The sequence below is a fragment of the Dictyostelium discoideum genome (genome assembly GCF_000004695.1).
Source record: "Dictyostelium discoideum AX4 chromosome 2 chromosome, whole genome shotgun sequence".
Lineage (NCBI taxonomy): Eukaryota > Evosea > Eumycetozoa > Dictyosteliales > Dictyosteliaceae > Dictyostelium > Dictyostelium discoideum.
This window is the reverse complement of record NC_007088.5, coordinates 730,648-751,169: the sequence shown is the minus strand read 5'-3', so window position 1 is coordinate 751,169 and position 20,522 is coordinate 730,648. Positions and strand designations below refer to the sequence as shown.

At 23.2% G+C, this 20,522-nt stretch overlaps 10 protein-coding genes across 10 annotated transcripts in view; 7 read left to right on the top strand and 3 right to left on the bottom strand.

Annotated features, from left to right (window-relative positions):
* Positions 1 to 826, top strand: part of DDB_G0271694 (hypothetical protein) — a gene marked incomplete at both ends in the record, with an annotated part of 2,251 nt that extends 1,425 nt beyond the window's left edge. Inside the window, one exon of the mRNA XM_640379.1 lies at positions 1 to 826. This exon is cut by the window's left edge and continues 491 nt beyond it. Within this exon, the coding sequence (XP_645471.1) occupies positions 1 to 826 (826 nt within the window).
* An 834-nt stretch (positions 827 to 1,660) lies between these two features.
* Positions 1,661 to 1,974, top strand: DDB_G0271756 (hypothetical protein; the record flags this gene model as incomplete). The annotated part of the gene is made up of 2 exons (XM_640378.2): positions 1,661 to 1,673; positions 1,775 to 1,974. The coding sequence occupies 2 exons, from the start codon at positions 1,661 to 1,663 to the stop codon at positions 1,972 to 1,974; spliced, it is 213 nt and encodes a 70-aa protein (XP_645470.2).
* A 307-nt stretch (positions 1,975 to 2,281) lies between these two features.
* captA (CDP-alcohol phosphatidyltransferase) lies at positions 2,282 to 3,723 on the bottom strand (the record flags this gene model as incomplete). Its single annotated transcript, XM_640377.1, has 4 exons — positions 2,282 to 2,429; positions 2,538 to 2,822; positions 2,905 to 3,450; positions 3,557 to 3,723. 4 exons carry the CDS (start codon positions 3,721 to 3,723, stop codon positions 2,282 to 2,284), a joined length of 1,146 nt encoding a protein of 381 aa, XP_645469.1.
* Positions 3,724 to 4,326: 603 nt separating this feature from the next.
* Positions 4,327 to 7,781, top strand: DDB_G0271754 (hypothetical protein; the record flags this gene model as incomplete). The annotated part of the gene is made up of 4 exons (XM_640376.1): positions 4,327 to 5,506; positions 5,606 to 5,736; positions 5,892 to 6,420; positions 6,655 to 7,781. The coding sequence occupies 4 exons, from the start codon at positions 4,327 to 4,329 to the stop codon at positions 7,779 to 7,781; spliced, it is 2,967 nt and encodes a 988-aa protein (XP_645468.1).
* A 446-nt stretch (positions 7,782 to 8,227) lies between these two features.
* prtA (proteosomal alpha-subunit M3) lies at positions 8,228 to 10,170 on the top strand (the record flags this gene model as incomplete). Its single annotated transcript, XM_640375.1, has 5 exons — positions 8,228 to 8,580; positions 8,685 to 8,991; positions 9,129 to 9,237; positions 9,313 to 9,462; positions 9,554 to 10,170. The coding sequence occupies 5 exons, from the start codon at positions 8,228 to 8,230 to the stop codon at positions 10,168 to 10,170; spliced, it is 1,536 nt and encodes a 511-aa protein (XP_645467.1).
* Positions 10,171 to 11,188: 1,018 nt separating this feature from the next.
* Positions 11,189 to 13,127, top strand: prtB (proteosomal alpha-subunit 7-1; the record flags this gene model as incomplete). Its single annotated transcript, XM_640374.2, has 5 exons — positions 11,189 to 11,541; positions 11,632 to 11,941; positions 12,054 to 12,162; positions 12,259 to 12,408; positions 12,508 to 13,127. 5 exons carry the CDS (start codon positions 11,189 to 11,191, stop codon positions 13,125 to 13,127), a joined length of 1,542 nt encoding a protein of 513 aa, XP_645466.2.
* Positions 13,128 to 13,396: 269 nt separating this feature from the next.
* Positions 13,397 to 14,533, bottom strand: DDB_G0271698 (hypothetical protein; the record flags this gene model as incomplete). Its single annotated transcript, XM_640373.1, has 1 exon — positions 13,397 to 14,533. One exon carries the CDS (start codon positions 14,531 to 14,533, stop codon positions 13,397 to 13,399), a length of 1,137 nt encoding a protein of 378 aa, XP_645465.1.
* A 283-nt stretch (positions 14,534 to 14,816) lies between these two features.
* Positions 14,817 to 16,209, bottom strand: DDB_G0271752 (NADH:flavin oxidoreductase/NADH oxidase domain-containing protein; the record flags this gene model as incomplete). Its single annotated transcript, XM_640372.2, has 2 exons — positions 14,817 to 16,030; positions 16,206 to 16,209. The coding sequence occupies 2 exons, from the start codon at positions 16,207 to 16,209 to the stop codon at positions 14,817 to 14,819; spliced, it is 1,218 nt and encodes a 405-aa protein (XP_645464.2).
* Positions 16,210 to 17,365: 1,156 nt separating this feature from the next.
* Positions 17,366 to 17,946, top strand: rpl36 (S60 ribosomal protein L36; the record flags this gene model as incomplete). The annotated part of the gene is made up of 2 exons (XM_640371.1): positions 17,366 to 17,473; positions 17,737 to 17,946. 2 exons carry the CDS (start codon positions 17,366 to 17,368, stop codon positions 17,944 to 17,946), a joined length of 318 nt encoding a protein of 105 aa, XP_645463.1.
* Positions 17,947 to 19,493: 1,547 nt separating this feature from the next.
* On the top strand, positions 19,494 to 20,393 carry DDB_G0271700 (thioredoxin-like protein; the record flags this gene model as incomplete). Its single annotated transcript, XM_640370.1, has 1 exon — positions 19,494 to 20,393. The coding sequence occupies one exon, from the start codon at positions 19,494 to 19,496 to the stop codon at positions 20,391 to 20,393; it is 900 nt and encodes a 299-aa protein (XP_645462.1).
* Positions 20,394 to 20,522: the final 129 nt, after the last annotated feature.

Genomic DNA, 20,522 nt, shown 5'->3' with positions numbered 1-20,522 from the left:
GTCTAGTGTGGTTCAAGGCATTTCCAAAGGGTTTGGCTTCGTCGGTAGTAAGGCAGCTCAAGGTGTTCATAGCACTTCGTGGTATAAGGAAAGAGAGGCAAAGAAAAAGGAAGAAGAAAGGGTCAATGGAAAAGACGAGAAAAAGGAAGCAGGCTCCCAGATGGCCGGCTCGGGCATTGGCGCAATCACTACTGTGTTTGGAGGTTTGCAAGAGGGTATACTCATTTCATCACGTGGTGTTAGGGATGCCTCTGTCGATGCCACTCGTCATACTAGTGGTGATTTCGCAGCGGAAAAGTCAAAGAAAAAATGGGACTCGGCGGGTAATTTAACAGTTTCCGTGGTCAATATCGTTTCGATTTTGGGTGCAACTTGGATTAAAGCTGCAATCTACACTGCTGCAGGTGCAATCACTTATGATCCTGATATGGTGAATGCATTGGGTGGCAGTTATTGGAAGGCCGGTTGGCTAACAATGAGAACCGATCTATTGGCTGGCTCAAATTGGAAACCAAGATGGGTGGTTTTACGTAATGCTACCATTGCTATCTACACTTGCCCAACCGATCCAGCAAGTAAACCATTGGAATCATTTTATTTGTCAACTGTTCGTGGTGTGACTAAAATCTCTAAAGAGAGAAGTGGTGGTCGTCCATATTGTTTCGATATCGTAACTCAAGGTGGTTCTTTTGCTTTCTCTGCCCATATTCCTGAAATTGATTTCTCTGATGAATCTTTTACTCCAAATCCAGAAGATGAAGTTTTCCAATGGTCAAATTCAATTTTATCAGTTTCTGCTTTTGTTGGTGATTTAAAAGAAAAGTAAAAAAAAAAAAAAAAAAAAAAAAACTTATTTATTTAAATATTTATTTATTCAATAAAAAAAAAACTAAAGCCAAAGTGGTAATTAAAAAATAAATTAATTCTTTTTTTATTAAAACTTAATAAAAATAATTTACATGTTAAAAAATCTTTGGGCCTATTTTTTCATCTTTTTTTTTTTTTAAGAAACAGTCTGTTTTTTTTTTTATTTTTATTTTTAAATTTTTTATCTTTTTTTTTTTTTTTTTTTTTTTTTTTTTTTTACTACAAATATAGGTAAAAATTAAAATAAATTAAATTATTTCCAAATTTAAATAAAAAAACAAGTGGGTGGGAAAAATGAGGCAACCAACTGGCTCCTCATAAAATAACTTTTCACTGAAATTTTACCCAGCCAACCTTTGCTTTTTTATAAATTATTATTATTTAATTATTTTTTTTTTTTTTTCAAAACCCCATTTACATAAAATATATTAAACTCTTTTTTATTTTTAATAATAATTTTTATTTCTAAAATTCCTTAAAAAAAAAAAAATAGAGTTTAGACATTTTAAAAATTTGAAAAGGAAATAATTATTTACTAATAAACCAATAAAAATATTAATGATGTGGTATTGGTTATTTTTATAATTTTAATGTAAAAAAAAAAAAAATTTTTATTAAATTCTTAAAGTGTGATTCATTTTACAATGGGTGAACAAGTAAACTACATATGATAATTTTACTCCTATAAATAGAGTAAATGAACAGAATAAAAAAAAAAAAATAAAAAATAAAAAAAAAACAATTTGTTTATTAATTAAAACTTTGAAAACTATAAAAAATTTTTAAAATAGAAATGACAATAATCAGTAGGTCAAATAAATTAAAACTCTTTTATATTAATAAAATATAAAAAACTAATTTTCTTTTATTTTTTTTATTTTTATTTTTATTTTTTTTAAAATTTTAGACTCAATTTCTTCATTAGGAAAAATCTCAAATAAAAATAAAATCCAAACAAATTTGTTAAATAGCAAAAACTATTCAAATAATTCTCCAAATAATATTCAAGGATCAAATGAAAACACAGGAATAGTTTCAGGTGTACTAATAATAGTTGGTGGACTTGCTATTGTTCTTGGTTTAGTTACTTCTTCAACAGGATTGTAAAAGAATTTTAAAATTAAATTCTTTGGATTTTTTAAAAATATAGATCTTAAAAAAAAAATATTAAAAATAAATTCAAACACAGAATTTTGTTTAATCATGGAATTGTTGATATTGTTTTTTTTTTTTTTTATTAAAATTAAAGTGTGAAAAGTAATTTTATGAGGCGTTAGTCTGTTGGTTTCCCTTTTTTTTCTCAGAACACCCCAAAAACAGAATAAAAAATTTAAAAAAAAAAAACCCAAATTGATTTTTAAATTGACAAATTTTTATAATTATTTAATTTATTTGAGTTTTATTATTATTATTATTATGTTTGTTTTTTATTTTTTAATGTAAAGCAATAAATGTCTAAAACTTTAGTTAGTGATGTTACAACATCATAAGCGAAATGAATATATACAATAAATACAACAAAGAAATAAACTTTGGTGAATAAAATTTCATCAAATAATTCACTAATTAATTAATTAATGTATGATTAATAATAAAAAATTATAATTAGTAAGATTAATTAAATAATTGAGAAAAAAAAAAAAAAAAAAAAATATATATATATTACATACCCATTAAATTTATAAATATTTAAAATAACAGCAATTAATGGTAACATAATTAATTGAATTGGTGATAATTTATCCATACAAATTCTAGCTAAAATCAATTTACCAGTTACTAAAGCAAATAAAATTCCAAAAATACCCATGAAATAATGTGGTGCAGTTTCAAAAATATTTACAGTTGAATATTTGCCCCAATAAATTGAAACTCCTAACAATATTGAAATTGGTACTAAATTAATAATGTTTGTTAAAATTGATTCATTACCATTTTTTAAAATTGAGAAAGTACTTTTTTTTTTATAATATTAATATTTATTATTATCAATAATTTTGAAATTATAAAAAAAATAAAATATTAATTAATACTTACTTTAATAAAATTGTACCAACACCACCTAAAATTACAACTAATAAAACTAAATGATTATATTGAATTTCAAAACTTTCAAATTTAATTGTATTGAACCAAAATTGTTCACCATAGAAAAAGGTAAAGATATGACCAGCCATCATTGAGAATTGAGATTCAGTCGGACCGAAATGACCTAAATTCATAACGCCGGTTGAGTATTGTTCCAATTGAGCCATGAAAAATACATACATGATCCAAAGAGTTGTAAAAAATGATATTTGATTAACACCAACTTGAAGAGATGATTGAAAAGTTTGCATCACTAAATAGGTGATCATTGCATCACAACCATGATCAAATAGTTCACCCAATCCAGACGATGCTTGGACTCTACGTGCTTGTTTACCATCACATGCATCCATTGTTTGATAAATGAATATACAAAGTGCATTAAATAAATATAACCATTTTGGTGCTACTCCATTCATTCTATCCATATAATATAATGTTACAAAATAACTAACTATAATTGAAATGAATCCAAATAATGTAATTAAATTTGGTCTTTATTTAAATTATTATTAATATTATTAGTATTAAATTACTCTTTTTTTTTTTTTTTTTTTTTTTTTTTTTATTTATTTTCTTAAAATTACTTGGATATACATACGCAAATGATCTTGGGAATAAATTTACAAACCAATTCCAAAAATGATTCATAATATGAATAGAAATAAATGAGGAATCACATCCTGTATATTTATATTTCAATATATTATCTCTTGCCCTTGAACTAACATACACACTTTTAAAATCATTTTTATTATTAGTGTTCATTTTTACTACTGATAGGATATATATTATTTATTTGTATAAGGATTTATTTTTTTTTTTTTTATGATTGAAAGAGGAGAAAAAGAAATGAAAAAAAAAAAAAAAGTAGGATCCCAATTTTTTTTTTTTTTTTTTTTTAAATTAAATTTTTTTTATTAAATTTAATTTTGGGAATCTGAATAATAAAAAAATTCAAAGAAAGTTTTTTATGGGTAAATAAATATTAAAATTTTTAATTTTATTTTTAAAAAATATTAAATCATGGTTTCCCATATTAAATTTAATATGTTTTTATAAACTATATATTTAAACCTCTCTTCCTTTTTTTTTTTTATTTTTTTATTTTTAATTTTTCTTTTATTTTTTTTTTTTTTAATTTTTTTATTTTGAAATTAAATAGTAGTGGTAGTGAATCTAAAAATGGAATTAACAAAATAAAAAAATAAAAAAGAAATAAAAAAAATAAAAATAATTTTTTCACTTTTTTTTTCATTTCTTTTTTTTTTTTTTTATTTTTTTTTTATTTTTTTTTTATTTTTTTGTTCACAGATGTCCACCTAAAGAAATACATTAAATAAATTATTGTTATTGAAAGCATATTCGTTCATGGATTCATCTCTCTCTAATAATAATAACCATAGTTATAATAATTATAATAATAATAACACATATCCCATGATAAATGAAAAACCCCACCAAAATCAACAACAAAGACAAAATAATGAAAATACAGAACATCACCTAATCAATCAATTTGATAATAAAAACTCTGCTTCACTTTTGAATCAGAGTGGTAATTATCAAAATAGTATGAACAACAACAACAACAACAACAATCAACAAAGTTATAAAAGACAACACAGTGACACAAGCGATTCCGATTTAACCAGTAGTAGTAGCATGAGTAGTAGCGGCAGTGGAAGTAGTAGTGAAAGTGATAGTGATACTCACTCTAGTAGTAGTAGTCTTAGTGACTCTGATAGTGATGATGATCGTTATAACACAAATAAAAATATTCAAAATAATAATAATAATAATAATAATAACAACTACAACAACAACAACAACATCAACAATATCATCAACAACAACAGCAATACAAACAACAGCAATATCAATAACAATATCAACAACAACAACAACAACAACAATATCAATAACAATATCAACAACAATACAAACAACAGCAATACAAACAACAGCAATACAGGCAACAGCAATATCAATAGTAGCAATACCAATAACAGCAATATCAATAACAGCAATACAAACAACAGCAATATCAATAACAGCAATACGAGCAACAGCAATACCAACAGCAATATCAATAGCAGCAATACAAACAACAGCAATACAATCAACAACAATACAAACAACAGTAATATAAACAACAATAATACAAACAACAGCAATATCAATAGCAGCAATAGCAGCAATACCAACAACAACAACAACAACAACAACAACAACAACAACAACAACAACAACAACAACAACAACAACAACAACAACAACAACAACAACAACAACAACAACAATACAAACAACAGCAATTCAAGCAACAATAATATAAACAACAGTAATATCAACAATAGTAATATCAACAATAGTAATATCAACAACAATAATATCAACAATATCAACAATAATGTCAGCAATACCAATAACAGCAATACAAACAACAGTAATATCAAAAATACCAACAATAACAATACCAATATCAACGATCATAACAACACCACTATCAATAATAATAATAATAATAATAATGTGAGTAGTAGTAGTAGTAAATCAAATAAAATTAATGAAATTGAAAAACCAACTTTGACTACGAATAATAGTGTAAATATAAGTGGAAAGAATAATGTAAAAAATAATAATGAAGATAGTTCAAAAAGAAAGAATTCCGAAAATATATCAAAATCTATGCAAACCCATGTAGATACCCCACCACTTCAAAATGAAGTTAGACTACCAATAATAGGGAAAAAACCAATTTTTGAATTCCCATACAATGTATTTATTTTATATATAATTATATTTATAAATTATTTCTATGATTAATTTAAATTTAAATTCATTCATTCATTCATTCATTCATTCATTCATTCATTCATTCATTCATTCATTCTAACCATTATTTTATTTATTTAATTATTTATTTTATTTAGATATCATCATTAACATGGGATATAGATCATTTAAATAATTTAGAGAATATATATTGTTATTGTGGTAAAGATAAATATAAAACAATGATTAGATGTGATCTTTGTAAACAGGTATTTCATATTGAATGTATACAATTATTGGAAGGATCACAACAATTACATGGTGATTGGGTTTACAGATTCACATGTTCAGTTTGTAATGAAGATAGCGAAACATTTGAAAGATTCTCAAAGAATTGGGTTGACATTTTAGAAATCACTTTATTCAATTTAACACAATCTAAAATTGAACAATTAGAAAAATTAGAAAGAAAATCAAATGGTAATGGTGGTGGTGGTTCACCACCAATCACATTTAATGATTTAAAATCATCAATTAATGCAAATTCGAGTATGGATGAAATTAATTTCAATAACTTAAAATCAAATTCAATTAATCAATTAAAAAAAGGTGTTTACTTTCACTTAGAAGAAGAGATTATACCATTTATTGAAAAAAATTGGAATTTATTATGTTCTGATAAAAAAAGTAAGTAGTCCTATCATCATCATCATCATCATCATCATCATCATCATCATCATCATCATCATCATCATCATCATCATCATCATCATCATCATCATCATCATCATCATCATCATCATCATCATCATCATCATCATCATCATCATCATCATCATCATCATCATCATCATCATCATCATCATCATAATGATAATAGTAAGATATATATATTTATTTATTAATATTTATTTTTATTAGAAAAAGCACAATGGCAAAAACAATTAATGCCAGCGTTAAATAGTGGTAGAATTTTTAAAAGTGGATTTATAAATTATAGGAAGAATGGTATGTGGGCATTAGGTACAGATCAATTATTGTTAAAGGATAATTCAATGTTTAAGGATAAAGTTTTAGCACCATTACATAGAAATAGAAAGAAGAAAAAGACATCGGAAGAGGAGAGAGATAAATATATTACAAAGTTATTATTGGTACCAACTAAAGAGGGTACTTATATACCAACCATTGAATATGATACATTGTGTATAGCAAAAACAAACTCCGCTCCACAAATTATACTAAGAGATAATACATTCCTTTCAGTTACAAGTCATGAGGGTTATCGTATGGCAAGATCTTCATTCCCTTGTGTCTATGGTGAGTGGTATTATGAGATTGAGGTTTTAGAACCATCGAAAATTGATCACTCACAACAACAACAGCAGCAATTATTGCAGCAGCAACAGCAGCAGCAACAAAATTCACCATCGCATTCATATCAATCACAAGCACAGTATTATCAACAATTGCAACAACAATATCAATTACAGCAACAACAATTACAGCAAAAACAACAGCAACAGGAACAAAAGCCCTATGCTTGTAGATTAGGCTGGTCGTCACCAAAAGGTGATTGTCAGGCAAATGTTGGTTATGATTATTTTAGTTACTCTTATCGTAGTACTCAAGGTGATATTTTTCATAATGCAAGATCCAAACCATATGGTGAAACTTATAAACAAGGTGATGTCATTGGTTTTTACATTAATTTACCATTGGAAGAGGATGATATCAATAAAGAAAAGATTAAAGAATTTCCAAATATTAATCAATTAGATATCTATGAAATGATTTCAAATGATTTATCATTACCATCCGATCAACCATTAACACCATTGAAAGGTAGTTTTATTCAATTCTTTAAGAATGGTCTTTCACCTGGTCCTGCTTTTACAAATATTGGTAAATCATTCTATTATCCTGCAGCTTCACTTTATATGGGCGCAACTGTTAAATTTAATTTTGGTCCTGATTTTAAATATCCTCCACCTTCTCATTTAAATCCAAAACCATTTTGTTTAATTAATAATAATAATAATAAATAAATAAATAAATAAATAAATAAATGAATAAATATAAAAAAAATTAAAAAAATTAAAGATTAAATTAACATCATTGTTTTATTTATTTAATATTTTCCTAATTTTTTTTTTAACTGATTTTGTAAAAAAACAAAAATAATAAAAATTTAATCATTGACAAAGATTTTACATAATTAAAAAAAATTTCATTGAACCTATTTTAAGTGTTTGTAAATTTGGAAGATTAATTATAATTAATCTCTTTTTTTTCATTTTTTTTTAAATTTTTTTTAAAAACTTTATGATAATTAAAAATTTGTAAATTGGTTCCAAATCATTTTCTTAGCCCCCAATAGCATTCTTATTTTAATTATTTTTTTTTTTTTATTCTTTAAATTTTTTTTTTTTTTATTTAAGGTTGTTTTTTTATTTTGTTTTATTTCATTTGTATATTTTAAAAAAAAAAAAAAATGGAATCATTAAAAAACAATGATGAAAGAATTGAAAATTTTTTAAATGAATTAAAAAATCTTCAATCAAATATTGACAAAGATATTAAAGAATTTTCAAATTCTCCAAATACTTCAAATGCTGAAAAAGATGGAAAGTTTCTTAGTAAACATGATGAAGAATTATACAACAAACAAATAATTCGTTTAACACAAGAAGATAGAATTTCAAATTTAAGTTCTTTAATCAATTCTAATATTGAAGATTCTTTTTTATTAGCTTATCAAACTATTCTAAACAATTTACCAGGGGTTGGTCCAGTTTTCCAAATGATCTTTGGTATTATGGGTAATGGTATAGATTTAGAAAAATTGTAAGCTTTATAAATTATAAAATATAAAATTTATCAATTAAAAATTATATTAAAATATTTTTAATTTTTTTTTATAAAAAAAAAAATAATAAAACAATAAAAAGTTACAAGGAGATCATTGCACAAGTAGAGAAAATGATTAAAAAATCTCTTGAAGATTATTTTAAAAACCAATGTAATATTATTTTTAATAATTTAGGAAAAGCATGTGACCAACATAAGGAACTAACTCAAAAATGGTATGATAATCATGGTATCAGATCAATGAACCATTTAGGTGAAGAAATCCCACAATCATCATCCACAATTGAATCTGATGAAACATTAACTCCAATGATACATGCAAGTTATCTAGATTTAAAAATGAAATTCAATGATGCTCTAACCTATTTCACTGATTCCAAATATCGTGTATGTATTATTTTCTATTAATTTTTTTATTAATTATATCATCACTATCACCATGATTAATTTACTAAAATATTTTTTTTTTTTTAATTTTTATTTAATTTTTTATTTTAATTTTAATATTTTAAAAAAATTCTCAGGGTCATGTTGCACCTTTATTGACATATACCTCAGTTATGTATTTCGCTTTTCTTCGTGATATTTTGAAATATGGTAAAGAAATGAAATTTGATAATTCAATAATTGATGGTAAGTTTTTCAAAAAAAATTAAATTAAATAATTTTATATTCGATTCAATTTATCTATACTAATCCCCAAAAAAGGCACTGCAAATACTCCAGGGATAAAAAAGATTTCAAATGATTTTGTAAATAAATCATTATCAGAATTTTTAAAATCAGGAGTTGAATACACCAAAGTTGTTAATTCTCTTCAAGAGGGTGAATGGCAAACATATCCACCACCAATTGGTAGTATGTATTTTTAATAATAAAAATATACTCAAATAGAATTAAATTACATTTGTTATTAATTTTAGTTTTTATTTAAAACTTTTAATTTTAGGAGTATGGGTTCCACCAGTTCCAATCGAATGGGTATCTCCTCCAGCTACAAGCTTGGCATTGAAATTCTTTTTGGCCAATACTGATAACTATCCTAAAGGTGGTAAAGTAGTTAAGGTTACTAATGGATATTATGAACTTAGTCCAATTAAAATGACCTATGCTCTTGAAGTTTATTATAGCTCTGGTCATGGATATTCTGTCAATTACTATCCAAGCTATCGTTTCGGTGGAAAACCAATTTTACCCCTTATCGCTCCAGTTGTTAATACTTTGTTTACAATGTTAAATCCAAATCGTTTTAGTAGAACTTTTAAAATTAGAATTACTCATAAAATTGTTAGAGAAGCAAAATGGAATTTAGATTTCTTTGATAATGAAGTTGGTGAAGCAGGTTCATTTAACCAAAAATTTGTTTTCACTTCAACTACTTCACATATTAACCCAATTTGTGATAAAAGTGAAACTGCTGGTGTCACTGAAATTCCAGGACCATTTACAACTGATAAAAAGTATATTAGATTAACATGTATTCGTAAATTTAATTTACAAGAACCAAAAAATGAAGGATATGCATATGGATCATCAATTTTTTCTGTAGAATTAATTGATTTATAACCAATTCAAATAATAATTAATATTAATTTAATTTAATCAGTTGATTTTGTCATGTAAATTGATCATGACTAAAAAAAAAAATATTTAAAAATTAAAATAAAAATAAAAATAAAAAATAATATTATTACTGTTTTTAATATTTCAACCACTCTTAAATTACTAAAAATAAAAAAAAAAGCTAAAAATAAAAACCCCTTTTCCTAACAAAAAAGCAAAAAAATAAAAAATAAAAACCCTTTTCCCAAAAAAAAAGTAAAAAATAAAACTTTTCCCCAATAAAAAAGTAATGATTTTTTAAAAAAAAAAAACAACAAATTAATAAAACTTTAATTTATAACTATTATCTTTTATTTTTATTTTAATTATAATTTAAAAGGTTCCTCATATATTTTGGGGAGATATTTAATCCTACAATAATAATTATTTGAAAAATGAAAAAGGCAACCAACTTCTTTTTTATTTTTCTTTTTTTTTTATATTTTTTATTTTATAATAATTCAATAATATTTTGTAAATTGGTTTGAAATCCAATGTCATTATTTTCATTTGCTTTTTTTTTTTTTTATTTTTTTTTTTTAGAATTAATATTATTTTAATTTTAATTTGTTAATTAATAAAATTCAGTGATGGAAGAATTGAAAAAATTTTTAATAAATTAAAAAATCTATAATCAATCAAATATTGATCAAGATTTTAAATTTTTTTTTCATAATATCCATTTTAAGTAACTGAGAATTTGAAAGATTAATAATTATTTAAAAATCTCACCTCTTTTTTCAGGTTTTTTTTTTTTTTTTTTATGATTATTTATAATTTGTAAATTGGTTTGAAATCTATTTTTTAACCCCAATGGCGTTATTCTTCTTTTTATCAATATTTTTTTTATTTTTTTTTAATTTTTCTTTTAATTTACTTTTTTTTTTTTTTTTTATTTTTTTTTTTTGTATATAAATTTATTTTTTTTTTTTTTTTTTATTATTATTATTAGTTAATTTTCATTTGTAAATATAAAAAAAAAATGGAATCATTAAAAAACAATGGTGAAAAAATTGAAAATTTTTTAAATCAATTAAAAAATCTTCAATCAAATGTAGACAAAGATTTTAAAGAATTTTCAAATTCTCCAAATACTTTAAATGCTGAAAAAGATGGAGAGTTTCTTGATAAACATGATGAAGAATTATACAACAAACAAATAATTCGTTCAAGACTAGAAGATAAAATTTCAAATTTAAGTTCTTCTATGATTAATGATATTGGGAATGATTTTCAAACTGGTTTTCAAACAATTCTATACAATTTACCAGGTGTTGGTCCAGTTTTCCAAATGATCTTTAATATTATGGGTAATGGTATAAATTTAGAAAAATTGTAAGTTTTTTAAATTATAATATTTATATATTAATTTAATTTTTAAATTAATATTTTTTATTTATTTTGAAAAAAAAAATCAATAAAAAGTTACCAAGAAATCATTACACAAGTAGAACAAATGATTAAAAAATCATTAGAAGATTATTATAAAAACCAATGTAATACAATTTTTAAAAATTTAGGAAAAGCATGTGATCAACATAAAGATCTAACTCAAAAATGGTATGATAAAAATGGTATCAAATCAATGAACCATTTAGGTAAAGAAATTCCACAATCAACATCATCCACAATTGAATCTGATGATACATTAACTCCAATGATACATGCAAGTTATCTAGATTTAAAAATCAAATTTAATGATGCTATTACTAGTTTCACTGATGCCAAATATCGTGTAAGAATTATTCATATTATTTTTATATTAATATATTAATTATTATTATCGTCATCATCAATTAACTAAACTAATTTTTGTTTTTTACTTTAATATTTAAAAAAATTCTCAGGGTCACGTCGCACCTTTATTAACATATACCTCAGTTATGTATGTCGCTTTTCTTCGTGATATTTTGAAATATGGTAAAGAAATGAAATTTGATGATTCGGTACTTAATGGTAAGTTTTTGAAACAAAAAAATTAAATGAGTTAATTATTTATTCAATTCATTAATATCGATTTCTTCCCCCCCCCCCCCCCCCCCCCCAATAAAGGTTCTGCAAATACTCCAGGAATTAAAAAGATGTTAAATGATTTTGTTAATGTAACATTATCTGAATTTTTAATATCAGGTCGTGAATACACCAATGTTGTTAATTCTCTTCAAGAAGGTTATTGGATAACATATCCACCACCAATTTATAGTATGTAATTTTAAAAACTTAAACCCACACACACATATATTTATATAAAATAGAAGAAAAAATAAAATTGTTATTAATTGGTTTTTTTTTTTAATTTAGAGGTTTGGGTTCCACCACAACAAGCATCGTGGGTATCTCCTCCTGCCTCGGAATTGGCACATAAATTCTTTTTGGCCCATTCTGACAATTATCCTCAAGGTGGTGATCTAATTTATATTAAAAAAGATGGAGTTTATGAACTTAGTCCAAATAAAATAACTCATGCCCTTGAAGTTTATTATAGCTCTGGGGGTGGATATGGTGTTAATGACTATCCAAGTTTTCGTTATGGTGGAAAACCAATCATACCTCTTCTCGCTCCAGTTGGTAATGCTGTGTTTACAATGTTAAATCCAAATCGTTATAAAAGAACCTTTAAAATTAGAATTGTTCATGTCATTGTTAGAGAAGCCAAATGGAATTTAGATTGCTATGATAATCAAGTTGGGGAAGCAGGTTCATTTAACCAAAATTTTGTTTTCACTTCAACTAATATAGTTTCTGACCCAATTTGTGGGAATATTGGAACTGTTGGTATCACTGAAATTCCAGGACCATTTACAACTGATAAAAAGTATATTAGATTAACATGCATTCGTAAAGTAAATTTCCCAGCATCAAAAAATGAAGGATATGCCGTTGGATCTCGTATTTTATCAGTACAATTAATTGATTTATAACCACTTCAATTAATAATTAATTTTCATTTAAAATATTGTGGTAGTAGTAAAAAAAAAAAAAAAAAAAAAAAAAAAAAAAAAAAAAAAAAAAAAAAAAAAAAAAAAAAAAAAAAAAGAATAGAAAATTAAAAGTAGAAAAATAAAAAATAGAATTTAAAAATTTAAAATAAATTGTATCAGAATCTATTATTTTATTTACTTTATTTATTATTATTAGATTTTAAAAATGCAAGATTTTAAAATTTTTTTTTTTTTTTTTTTTTTTTTTTTTAATCATCCATAATTTTTTTAAAATTTTCCAAATGTTCTAGGTCATAAGATTTGATTGTGTCCATTAAGCAATAAATTGAACAAAAATAAAATTTGATTTGAGATATTGAATTACGGCTAAAATAAATATGTTTGGTACAATTAAAATTTTTAGTATCACCCGTACAATGAATTCCAATACACTTTTCATCAATAATTTCATTTGGAATATCAATTGATTTATCATAATAGTCTTTATAGAAAAGTCTATAGAAATCTTTACTATGGAAATGAGAAAATCTACAAATCTTTAATATCTCGTTACCAATACCAATTACAAATGAAAATAAATCCAATTTTTTATTTTTGCCTCTTATTGGTTTACCACATTCATCACTGCATCTATTAAAAAATATACAAATCTCAACTCTCTGTAGGTTTACTTGGCTTTTAGTATGTCCAAAATTCATTTTTCTATTATCATTTAATTCCTTTATTTTTATACACTCTTGTTCTTTTTTATTTTTATTTTTATCAATATTTGATTTTTTAACTTCTGATGTTGGTTCTTTTTCTTTTTTAACCAAAAGTTCTCTACATCTGGATTCTTTTTTTTGTTCTTTATTATTATTATCATTATTATTATTAATATTATTATTATTACTATTGTTATTATTAAATCTATTATTACTTGTTGTAGCAGTAGTTGTGGTGGTGGTAGTAGTGTTTTTAATAAAATTATTATTTATAGTCTCATTAAGTGTATTACTATTATTATCAATATTTGCATATTCAATTTGATCAATTAAATATTGACGAAAATTATTTTTTATAAATGAAATACATTCATTGGTATGGTGAATGTAATTATGTAGTCTTATTGGCTCTGTGCATAAGGTGCAATTTGAAATTAAGTTTTGTTTATAATTATTTTCAATTTTTTCAATTTTTAGTTTTTTATTATCATCATTGATATTATTGATTGTTTGAGTTGGGCTATTGATAATCTTGATATATTCAATGGTTAATTGGCAACAAAGAGTTAAATGACCAGGCCACTCAACTTGAAAAACTTCATCCTTACAAAATATACAATTGAGTTTATTATTATTATTTAAATTGCTTAAAATTTTTTGATATAGATGCGAATATTCCATTTTATTATTATTGTAATAAACTTGGATTTATAAAAAAAAAAAAAATTAATACAAAAAAAAAAAAAAAAAAAATTTTTGATTTATAAAAAAAAAAAAAAACAAAAAAAAAAACAAAAAAAAAAAAAAAGCGCCAATCCCTTTTTATTTTTACTTTTTTAAGTGTTCCCTAAATTAGGAAAAAAATAAATAAACAGATAAAAAAAATTTTGAATTTAACACGCACACATATATGTGAAAAATTAAAAAAAATTAAATATGTTAAATAATAAAATTATTTATTTATTTATTTACTAGAATAAAGTAATGATGAATTTCTTGCATGTTGATATTGTGGAGCATAATCAATTTTTAAATTTAATTGTTTAGCAAATTCAACAGGTAAGAATGGATTTCTAAGGAATGGACGACCCAAGAAAATCAAATCTGCACTTCCAGATTGTAAAATTGATTCTGAATTTTCAGCATTATCAATTAATCCAACTGCTGAAACCAATAATTTACCAGAACGTTCTTTAATAGAATTTTTAATTGCACTAGAGTATGGTACATGATAAAGTGGTACTGGTTTAATATTTTGAAGTTTATTATTACCACCACTTGATGGATCCAATAAATCGACATCATACTGTTCCAATATTGATGCCAATTTAATTGAATCATTAATTCCCCACCCATTCAAAGGTGATTCAGTTATTCCATCAGCTTCTCTAACACATTCATCAGCAGAGATTCTAACGGCTAATGGCTTTTCAGTTGTCCAAACTGAACGGACAGCTTTAACAACTTCTATTAATAATTTAACTCTACCCTCAAATGAACCACCATAGCTATCAGTACGTTTATTTGAAGTTGTTGATAAGAATGAACTAATCAAGTATCCGTGTGCACCGTGAATTTCAATGAAATCCAAACCAGCTTTAATGCATCTAACAGCTGCAGATTTGAATGATTCAATTACATTTTCAATATCTTGAATTGTCATTTCAATTGGTACTGCCATAACTTCATTCCATGGGATTGGTGATGCACCATACACTTTCCAACCATTACCACTTGGATGATCGAATGGAATTGTAAGATGGGAATTTCTAGCTCCATCTAAATATGGGACCTCGTTAGATGCTTTACGACCTGCATGAGCTAATTGGATACCAACTTTTGCTTCAAATTCATGTGAGAAATCAACGATTCTTTTTAAACCTTCAATTTGAGAATCTTTCCAAAGACCAGTACAACCATATGTAATACGTCCCTCTGGTACAACACCTGTTGCTTCAATAACTATTAAACCACTACCACCCTTTGCAAATGATGTATAATGACCGAAATGAAAATCATTAAAATATCCATCTTTACTTGAATATTGACACATTGGACTAACAACAAAACGATTCTTTAATTCCATATTTTTAATTTTTAATGGTGTAAATAATATTGGAATTTTATTATTCTCCTCTTCAGCAGCATCAGAATAATTAGATTTTGGTACTGATCCTGCTGAGGGATAATTAATTGGTTTTTTATATTCAAATTTAAATTCCAATTTTTTTTTTTTTTTTTTTTTTTTTTTTTTTTTATTTTTTTTTTTTATTTATTTATTTATTTAATTATTTATTTATTTATTTTTTTTATTTAAATAACAATGAATTGGATAAAAAAAAAAAAAAAAAACTCATTTTTATACTAAAAAAAATAAAAAAAAAAAATTTTAAAAATAAATCAGATAAAAATAAATTATGATCACATAGTACACTGACGTAAAAAAGAAATAAAAATAAAAAAAAAGAATAAAGAAAACTGGAGAAGAAAAAAAGAATAAAATTTTATTTTTATTTTTTTTTTTTTTTTTTTTTTTTATTTTTATTTTTTTTTTAAAGTACTGCAAATGGTTTATTTTTGTGCAAGTTGGTATCCAGATATGACTATATATGTAAAGAATAAAGAATAAAATATCCTCTCCAGGTCAAAAGAAAAAAAGAAACTGTTCTCCATTAAAAGAATAATATCTTGTGGGTGTGTTTATTTTTGACAATGGCAGATATTTTTTTTAAAAAAAAAAATAAAAAAAAATAAAAAAATAAAAAAAAAAAAAAAATAAAAAATAAAAAAAGAGGTTTAAAAAAAAAGGGTTAAAAAAAAAAAAAATAAAAAAATAATAAAACATATTTTATTTTTATAACCAATGAAACTTTTTTTTTTTTCTCTCTAATTATAAACTATTTGATAATGCATTTGATTTTATATTATATGACTTTTTTTTTTTTTTTTTTTTCCTTGTTTATTTTTTTTTTTTTATTTTTTTTTTTTCTAAAAGAATTGAATAATTAAAAAAAAAGATATGTTTGGAATAAATTAAAAAAAAAAAAAAAAAAAAAAAAAAAAAAGAACATATTTAAATTAAGTAATTTATTCACTTGTATTGGCAGCAATGATTTTTTATTCTTTTTTTTTTTTCAAAATTGAAAAATCGAAAAAAATTATTATGTATTAAAATAATTAATCTTAAAAAAGAATCCTAAAAAATAAATAAAATAAATAAATAACCAAATAAAAAACTAAAGGAAAAAATAAATAAATAATACCAAATTTATTTAAAAAAAAAATAAAAATAAAAACAAAAATAAAAAAAAGGTACAATTATTTTTATTTTAGTATTAAATTGATTAATAAAAAATGTAACGAAAGAAATTTTTATTTTTTTTAATTTTTTTTTTTTTAAAATTTTTTTTTTTTTTGAAATTTTTTTTTTTTTTGGGAACGCTCGCTCTGGCCTGCTTAAAAAATTCATTTACGAAAATTTGAAACTTTTTGCAAATCATATATACATAAATAATGTCATCAGCTGCCACTAAACCAGTTAAAAGATCAGGTATCATTAAAGGTTTCAACAAAGGTCATGCAGTAGCTAAACGTACTGTTACCTCAACCTTCAAAAAACAAGTATGTTGATATTATAAACTCATACATAACATATCATCAATCATCGATCATCAATCATCATCAATCATCATCAATCCAATATCATCAAGCATCAATCTATCTCAATCTACCTTCATCATTAATCATAACAATACAATATTTTATTCATATTTAAATCCACACACTAAAAATACACACCACCACTATGCCAAATTCTAGAAAAAAAGAGAAAAAGAAGAGAGGAGAGAGAATAAACAGTTACTAATTTCATTTTTTTATAATAGGTTGTCACCAAACGTGTTGCTGCCATCCGTGATGTTATTCGTGAAATCTCCGGTTTCTCCCCATACGAACGTCGTGTTTCTGAGTTATTAAAATCAGGTTTAGATAAACGTGCCCTCAAAGTTGCCAAGAAGAGATTAGGTTCAATCCAAGCTGGTAAAAAGAAGAGAGATGATATTGCTAACATCAACAGAAAAGCCTCCGCCAAATAAATTGACTGGTTAACAAAATAAACACTCGACATTTAAAAAATATAGAGGAAATAAAACAGAGTATTCATTTTATTGTATATTGAAAATTATTGGATTTTATGTATAGAAAATTAGAAATAGTTTAGGATTTTATTGCACAGAAATTATTGGATTTGATAAAATTAAGATATTATGTATAGAAAATTAGGATTTTAGTGTGGAATTAGAGCGAGAGTGGATTATTTGATGAGGAAATAAAAAAAGTGAGAGGTGATATTAAAAAATCATATACAATAATTTTCAAAAAAAAAAAAAAAAAGAGTTAAATTTAGAATTTGTAGGATAGGTTCGTTGTTATTCGAAATTTTCTTTTTCACCACTCACACACACTATGAGTAATTAAAAATTTGTATAAATTTGACTTTTTACAAAAAGGGTGAGTGTGTGATATTATTTGTTTTTTTTTTTTTTTGTATATGTTTTCTATTTGTTTTTATTTTTTTTCAATACATTTATTATACATTTGTTGTAGTCAATGAATGAAATAAAAAAAAATAAATAAAACATTATGATGATTAGTTTGTAGATTGAGGTGTTTTTTTTTTTTTTTTATCTAATCAATTATTTACCCACCAAAATTATTAATAAAGAAAACAAAAAAAAATAAAATAATTATTAAAAAAAAAATAAAAATAATCATATAATGGTGTTCAATATTAATTAAAAAACTACACACAACTCATTTTATCCTTTTTAGTGATGATATTCTTTTAAACTACTCTTTATTATTATTTATTAACCACTAATAACAAAAAAAAAAAAAAAAAAAAAAAAAAACCACTGGGGAGGTGTGTAATAAAAAAAAAAAAAAAAAAATTATCTGTTTCTTTAAAAATAAAATAAAAAAAAATCTGTTCAAAAATTGGTTTTGTTTGTATTTAAGAGAATTAGTATTTACATGTAAAATCGAATTACATGGTCACAAACACACAACACCACTTATTAAATAATTAAATTTAACCACACTTGGGAAAATTAATTTTACTAAATAAATAGTTGTTTGTATTTAATTTGAAATAATATAATATAATATTTTAAATTATTTTTTATTATTATTATTATTATTATTTTTTTTAAAAAAAATAAATAAAATAAAATAAAAATAAAAAAAAAAAAAAAAAAAAAAAAATAAAGATAATATTAATATTTAACAATATAGTAACTTTTTATTATAAATTAAAAATTTTTTTTTATAATATTAAATTTTTTTTCTATTTTATTTTATTTTATTTTATTTTATTTTTTTTTAATTTAATTAAATTATTTTTTTAATTAGAGAATTAAAAATTTCTTTATCTTTAATCCATTCTACTTTTAATTAAATTATTTTTTTTTCTTTTAAAATAATAATAATAATAATAATAATAATAATATTAATATTAATAATAATAAAATAATAATTAAATTTTTTTAAAAAAATATTGTATATTGTATATTATATATAAAATAAAAAAATAAAATACCCATACAAATAAAATAAAATTAAAAAAATAAATAAATTAAATACAATGAAAAAATCAATAATAATTATTTTTACAATTTTAATAATATTTTTAATAAATAGTTGTATTTCACAAGAGACAGAACAACCACAACAAACTCAACAACCAAATAATAGACCAAGTTTAAAAGATGAAAGTTTAATACAACAATTAGATACAAATAATATTGATCGTATTTTAAATCATGGTAATAGTGTTTGGTTATTAAAATTCTATGCTCCATGGTGTAAACATAGTCAAGAGTTTCAAAAAACCTTTGTAGAAATGTCACATTTATTAAAGGATCATTTAAGTTTTGGTTCAGTAGATTGTATCAATGATCCAATGTTATTACACCGTTTTGAAATTACTGCATACCCAACATTGAAATTCTTATACAATGGTCAGTTATTTGAATTCCAAGGAGAGAGAACCATTGAACATATAGTTCAATTCTTGCAAGCTGGTTATAAAGATGTGGTGGCTATGCCTTATCCATTGATTGATCAACAAGAGATCTTAAAGAGACAATTGGAACTTCAATATTCTCGTGAAGGTATGTCACAAGAACAAATTGATCAAATGGAAAAACAAATTAAAGAGAAACAACAAGAATATGAAATTAAAAGAAATGCTAGAAAATATTTAGAAGTTGAACATGATCATGATGAAGAAAAAGAAATTGCTGAATATAAAGAAAGAATTAATAATAGAAAATCAAATAATGCTGATAATGGTGAAGTACTCGATAAAGAACCACCAAAAGTTCCAGGTAATTCAACAATAGATTCAAATTCTATAAATATTTTAGAATCAATTTTAGATTCAAAAATTGCTTATCTTTTATTTGGTAGTATTTCAACTGGTTTATTCTTTATCATTAAAAAAAGAATTTCTAAAAAATCAAAATTTATGAAAATTGCTTAAGGAAATAGTTATTTTTTTTTTTAGGGAAATTAGAAAAAAAAAAAAAAAAAAATTTTATTATTACAAAAAAAGAAAAAAAAAAAAAATAAAATAAAAAAGAAAAATAGTTTTTTTAAATAAAAAAAAAGA